The sequence below is a fragment of the Bubalus bubalis genome, chromosome 3 (genome assembly GCF_019923935.1).
Source record: "Bubalus bubalis isolate 160015118507 breed Murrah chromosome 3, NDDB_SH_1, whole genome shotgun sequence".
Classification (NCBI taxonomy): domain Eukaryota; kingdom Metazoa; phylum Chordata; class Mammalia; order Artiodactyla; family Bovidae; genus Bubalus; species Bubalus bubalis.
In genome coordinates this window covers 104375435-104382145 of record NC_059159.1, presented here as the reverse complement: position 1 = coordinate 104382145, position 6711 = coordinate 104375435, and the positions used below count along the sequence as shown (strand labels likewise).

At 51.5% G+C, this 6711-nt stretch overlaps 1 protein-coding gene across 3 annotated transcripts in view; it reads left to right on the top strand.

Moving 5' to 3' along the window:
- The first annotated feature begins 825 nt into the window (after window positions 1-825).
- Window positions 826-6711, top strand: part of VLDLR (very low density lipoprotein receptor) — a 32176-nt gene continuing 26290 nt past the window's right edge. For all 3 annotated transcript variants that reach the window (XM_025281566.3, XM_025281564.3, XM_025281563.3), the window contains exon 1: window positions 826-1074. In XM_025281566.3, coding sequence (XP_025137351.2) covers window positions 993-1074 — 82 coding nt within the window. In that variant the 5' untranslated portion in view covers window positions 826-992. The remainder of the gene's footprint in view (window positions 1075-6711) is intronic.

The following is a 6711-nucleotide window of genomic DNA, read 5'->3' as shown; positions in this document are numbered from 1 at the left end:
CCTCCTAGTACCATCCTCTCTTTGGGGAGCAGTAGAGGGTGGTATAGAGAGATGCTTGTTGCCCCTGGAAGCTGCAAGTCCCCCTCCCCGGGCTGTAAGCCCCGTTAGTGAGAAGGCGGTGGCAACAGCCTCGGTAGTTGCATCAGTGCTAACTGCTGCTGCCGCATTTACTGTTGGCGGCTGCCGGGAAGGTACAGTAACGACTGTAGGGAGCGCACAGCTGCGGCGGCAGGTTCCATGGATCAGGAAATTAGGGCAGGCACCGGGGATTGGAGGCGAGGGCGGTGCGCGAGCCAACCAGCGGCCGCCCCGGGCCCCCGTGAGCTCTCGGCGGACGCGCGGAGCAGCCGGGCCCCGGGAGCAGTCCGGGTGGCAGCGGCGGCCGCGGCCACGGCCACTTACGCTCACACCCGCACGCAAACTCACACACACCCCCGGCGCAGGCACCTGCCGGCCGGGAGCTTATAAGAGGAGCGCGTCGAGGGGGAGGAGGGCTGAGGCCGCCGTGCCCGCCCCCCGCTCCCCGCTGACCACTCCCCCTCCTGCCCCCTCCTCGCTCCTCACCCCGCGCTCCAGCCGCCGCCAGTGTAGGTTCTCCGCGGCCGGCTCCGCTCTCTTCTGTCTTCTCCGCTCTCGGCTCCCCACCCCCTCTCCCTTTCTCCCCTCCTTTTCCCTCCGCTCTTCTGCAGCGCCTGCATAATTTTCTGCCCGCGAGCTCGGCTCGCACTGCCGCTGCAGCCCGGGGAGGTGGGGAGGCGGGTGGGTTGGCTGGTGAGGGGGGGCGGAGATCGTGCAAGTTGTAGAGGAGGGGGTGCCCTCTTCTTCCCTGCTCCCTTTCCCCCTCTTTCGAACTCCTTCCCCTCCTCCCCCTTCCCCTCCTCTCTCCCCGCCCCCACCTCCTTCCTCCTTTCCGAAAGGCTGGTAACTTGTTGTGCGGAGCGAGCGGCGGCGGCGGCGGCGGCGGCGGCGGCGGCACCATCCAGGCGGGCACCATGGGCACGTCCGCGCGCTGGGCGCTCTGGCTGCTGCTCGCGCTGTGCTGGGCGCCCCGGGAGAGCGGCGCCAGCGGAGCCGGTGAGTGAGGACGCGCCCCTCAGCGGGCTGCCGGGACCCAGCCGGGGCGCCAGGGGGCCTCAAGGCGCGGGTCTCCTTTTGCCCACCTCCCCCCACCCCCCTCCTAGGAGGCGCCTCTCCGCTCTTGTCGCCTTCTCTCTCTCCCTCCCCACCCTGGTGGCGCCTCTGAGCTGTCAGCACCGCGGCTCTTTGGTGCCGGGCTAGTGCGGGGGGACAGTGGGATTTGGGGTGTCCTAACGCCTTTCCCGAACTAGTCTTCATTCCCTTCTGCTCCTTCTGCTCAAGCCTCTGCTCTGTCTCGTTTTTCACTCCGCTGGGCCGGGGATGGGTGATGCGGGCTTCTAAGCCATTGAACAATGGTTGTATCTCCTCTGCCTGGCGGAGTGTTAGGAAGGAGGCAAAGGGCCGGGTGGGCCGAGACGTGCGCTGCAGCCCCGGGCACGCTCCTCCGACTTCCAGGGAGGTTGGGAGTGGGCGACAGATGAGGGAGGGCGCCTCTGGGGACGCGGGTGCCGACCCGCGCTGGAGTTCCCAGCGGCGGTGAAGGGGCGTACGTTCGGTGGGCTGCGGCCGAGAGTCTCCGGCGAGCGGCGAGAAGTGCACAGCTTGCGCACCCGGACTGCGACTCCCCAGGCACAGGGCTGCCTCTGGAGTGAGGGTTAGAGGACGAGTGAGGCTTGAAATAGGACTCCCCTCTAGATGTTTCTCCCCTCTTCCCCTTTCCACTCTTCGGGCCGCAATCATAAACCTCTCGGGTCTCCAGGAGAGCTGAACGGGGGAGGGGAGTGGAACGGAGACTTAATCAGGTTAGTTTGCTGAGCCTCGTTCCCGGTGAGATTTCCTCGAGAGGAATCGAGTCCTAATCTGGCGACTGTAATTAGTCCTCATTCTAAACAATAGATCAGAGGGAGTAGCGCGGGAGCTGGGAGAGCTGGTGTACGACTGTGGTTTGCAGGGGGTTGGGGGTACTGCTGTCGGGTCCCCAGGGTCTACCGCACTGGGCCTGGAGCCCTGTCCTCAACCACGCTCCCACTTGCGGCCGCGCAACTTTCCCAGGCAGGCTACAGCAAGCCCTTCTGAGAGGGCTTGGTGAAAATCCTGGCGGGTCCCCGAAGCGATCTCGACCTGACACCAAGGGGCTGGCTCGCCAGCTCTGGGGAGTTGGGACGGAAAACGGCCCGCGCCCTAAGTACCCACTCCAGAGTCCCTAGCTCCTGTCGCCCGGTGGCTTGGGAGGCCTGCCAGCCTGCAGTCACGAGTCTCCTAAAGAGAGAGCGAACTTTAAAGTGTGTGGTCAAGCAGCCCCTCAAGCAGTACTTGGGGCGGGGGTTGGAGGGTGGGGAGTTGAGTCTCCAAATGCCCCCCTGCCCTTAGGTTCTGACTGTCCCGAGCGTGAGAAGCTGGGACGGGCTTGCCTGCACTCTGCGATTGGCTGGCAGCCGGATCACGTTTAGATTGGTCACGTGACTCCACGGACTGGTAATTTAGCAGCTTGAGAAATGTTATCTTTAAGGGAACGTGAAAAATGGACAGGCTCCAATGGACTGCCCTCTCAAACTCTTTCACTTGCCTGGACTCCTTGAAAAAGGCGTGTATGTAGTGAAGATGGCCTCTGATGTGTAACCAGACAAAGCTTGGAAAAGCCCTGCTTATGAAAGTTTTCAGACTCTAACATTAATCATTAATGGATGAGCAATACTAACTTACTAAACGATTTCTCAGAGTAGTGCCATGACTTGCATTACACCTTTCATATCATTTCAAAAGATTAAGATACACCAGAATCTACTGATGGTGCTCCAGGAAGGTGGGAGAGACGATTCATTTCTGCCGTGCATTCTGTTCGTATTCTTTTAAGATATAATAACTTTTCATTGGAGTTTAACCTTATCCTAAAGAATGCTAGGAATTCACCTAAATTGTCAAAGTAAGTTAGTTGAAGCCATATATTCACCTTGTATCAGGTAGGTGAGCATCCCTTTTGCTCCCCTAGGTCACATGTGAAATACGTGACAAGCCATGAACAGCAGAGAATAGAAGCCCATGCAAAACTTAAATTCTTCAAAGGAAAGGAGACACATCTTTTCTGAACTGGAGGAAATTTGGGGTTGGCTGAGGTAGATATTGACCTGAACTAACCCAGATTGGCTTCTGTCTGAAGTTCAAAGCCCCAAGGCATGTGGGCTGACTTTTTGACCCTGGTCTTCTACAATCTGCCCCAAAATACTCATGATGCTGGTTTAAAATACTCTAGGACAAGGGAGGTGTGCTCAAAGATGTTGGCAAAAAAAACTTAAGTTAGGCTAAATAATGGAGTATACCCGATATGGGGAAAAAACCAACCAACCAACCAACCAACCCTGGGAGCTGTAGGACATTTTCCTCCAGCTTAGATAATCAAGATTAGGGTCTGGAGTACCATATATTCATTAAGGCCGGAGCCTAGGAGAACCAAGGTTTTGTGAGAGCTATTCAGATATGGCTGCTGCTAAGTCACTTCAGTCATGTCCGACTCTGTGAGACCCCATAGAGGGTAGCCCACCAGGCTCCGCCGTCCCCGGGCTAGCTACCAACAAAAGAGCAGATAGAACTTCTGTTGGGGGAGTGGGTTGGTGAGATTGGTAGTGCCTGAAGGGATAGGAGAACAGAGGGCTGGGGAAAAATAAATCTGACTTACCCAGATAGCACCAAGAGAAGATGTGACAATGACCACAGTCCTCAACTAGATTAGAGTAAGCATGTGAGCAGGGGCTCTTGCAAGGAGTGTCACCAGTCAAGCTTTCCTTGGCAGTGACAGCCACCAGCGGTCTGGAGCAGCATTGTCCCCCAGATCGTCCCACTGCCCACTTCACATGACATCTAGCTATGTACCTGCCTACCTGCCCTGAGTCATTTTGATTCTTTGCTCAAACTGTTTGAGTCCCTAGGTTCCTAAAGCATGTATATAAAAGGCCGAGTTCAGTAGAGCTGCCAAATATCAGGACATCAGTATAACCATACTGCATATTTTAATTATAGCCACCTACATGCTCAAAAGAAGTGCTTCTGTCTTTTTAAAAATCGGATAACCGTAAACTCCATTTCACTTGAGTAATTTTGTTATGATTCTAGAAGAGGTGAAAAATAGTCACAAGCCCCTTCTGTTCCAGGAGGAATGTCAAACTGATCAAGAGCAAGAACTCTTAGAGCAGAACACGGCCATAAGATTAGGGAACACATAGCCCTCCAGCTGTATGGCTTCAGGTTTTGATCTTGACACCAGAAGACGTGGAGCACAGCCTAGAAATAATGGAGATTAACTATTTAGACCATTTTCTAGTGCTTACAAAATGTGAATAAAGTCATCCCTCTCAGTAGAGGGAATAATGATCAGATTTAGGCAGTCACCTGTACAATTTCAAGTCATAATTAAATTTACTTTGGATACTGACCTTTCTTTGGAAAACCACCTTCACATACTAGTCTGTGCAAATTAAATCCCTTAAAGGACTATGATAAGGACCATAAGCTTATGATCAAACTTCCTGCCTTAGAAACATTTCTCAGCATGGGCTAATACAGCTGCTGTCCAAGTGGTTAGACTCTGAATTGCTTAGTTTGTTCCTGTCTGTGCTTAGGTCACAGCACAGAGACTGCTTTCATGACAAAGAGTCCAAGAATATGTTGGGCAGAGGTGATGGATGAGATGTACCTGATGAGCAGAAGTAAATGGTCCAGGTTAGTTGTGTGGCCCATCTAAAGAGTTGTCTGGCTAGGAAATCTGGAAATTGATAGCTTTTCATAGGACTTAAAGGCAGAGAGCCCCTGGAGAAGGAAACTGCAACCCACTCCCATATTCTTGTTTGGGAAATCCCATGGACAGAAGAACCTGGCAGGCTACAGTCCATGGGGTTGCAAAGAGTCAGACATGACTTAGTTGCTAAACAAACAACAATAGGCAGAGAATGACTTAGTTCTGGGAAAATCTGGCTTTGTAACTGAAAATTATCTCAGTTTCACTCTGTGCATTATTTCAGTCTAAATTGGTGTCTCTTTGCTAAGTTCTTCTGTTGGTTTGCAAGAGAAATTCTAAACATCATTAATACCACTTAATGATGGTATTGACCTCCTGGTGGCTCAGACAGTAAAGAGTCTGCCTACAGTGCAGGAGACCTGGGTTCGATCCCTGTGTTGCGAAGATCCTCTGGAGAAGGAAATGGCAACCCACTCCAGTATTCTTGCCTGGAGAATCCCATGGACATGGGGTTGCAAAGAGTTGGACACGACTGAGTGACTTCAGTTTCACTGATGGCATTAGATACTGTTAGATACATTATGATGCTTAGATAGACTAGATGCACTGCAGGGACTAAATGAAATGGCAGGTGATACCATAAAGTTAGCACACTTTCCTCTTCATGTGAAGTTTCCTGAAAAAGTTTGGGCCTGTTGGCTAATTGCAGACTCTAAATTAATAAGAGAATGCCTGCTGGATGCTGTGAGAGTAAATACAGAGATGTGGCTAGAAATGGCTTACTCTTTGTTTAAAGAGCCTTTGCCCACTTTGTACTTTAAAAATGCTACATGGGTAGGTGGAGCAGGGAAAGGGTATTCATGGCCCTGTATTTAAAGAGATAACTTTGGGGACAGAACTGTAAGATAGGACCACTGGCTAGAGTGGTTGACCTTGCCACCACTTGGGTCATCTGAGTTGGCATTAGTGCCTGGTTGCCTTTATATATTTTGATGTGGTGACTGTGGTAGGGAGTGGGGTGGGGTATCTGGTGGGACCTGCAATTTTCCAAGCAAGGGAGATGATAAAAACCTTGGTGATAGAAATTTGGAAATTAAATATTTCATGTTATAATTCTTCCCCCAGATGCCATGAGTAAATAAGGTTTCTGTTTTATAGACCGCCTCTCATCTTTAGTTTTCTTAAGACACCTTACCAAGGTCTGAGTTATTAACTGATCTGTAGATTCACTAAGTAGGGGGTAGATTGATGCCAGCCTTCTTTGTCCATCTGCTCAAAACCACGTGACCTCCATTTACTGAGTGCCCACCATATGCCAGACATAGGGGACACAATGACCAGGGAGTTGGGCTCCTCTTTCATTAGTGGGGAAGTCAAACCAGGAAATCCGTGATCCAAAGACAGCCTGGATAGAAGCTCTGGATGGGAGCAAGCAGACCCAGTGGTTAAGACTTAATCATAAAAGAGGCAGGTAACAGCTGAGAATTGCTGGAGGTCCCACACGTCACGTGGGCCACAGCTTATGAAGTTTCTCAGAAACTACCAAAAACTTAGACTCTCATTCCATCCCTGCAGATGATCCTACAAAGGTGATAGGACTCCAGTGACAGTGTATGCCTGCCAGCATTACCAAAGAATGCTAAAATCTGTCAGAGATAAAAATCCCTGAAATTTCTAATAGTGCGCTGCTGCTAACTTTCCCTGCACGCTGTGTTGGAACCTCTCTGCTCACGTGGAAATGAGGCTGGTGTACCTACCCTGACACATTCATTCTGCTGATGCTGCATGATAAAGTATCATGAAAATGAAGTGAAAGTATTCTTGTAGGGAACTGTGGCCTTTGAAATCTAAGAGTCTTTCAGAGTATTCTAACTAGTAAAACAACTGCTCACACTTGGTTTCAA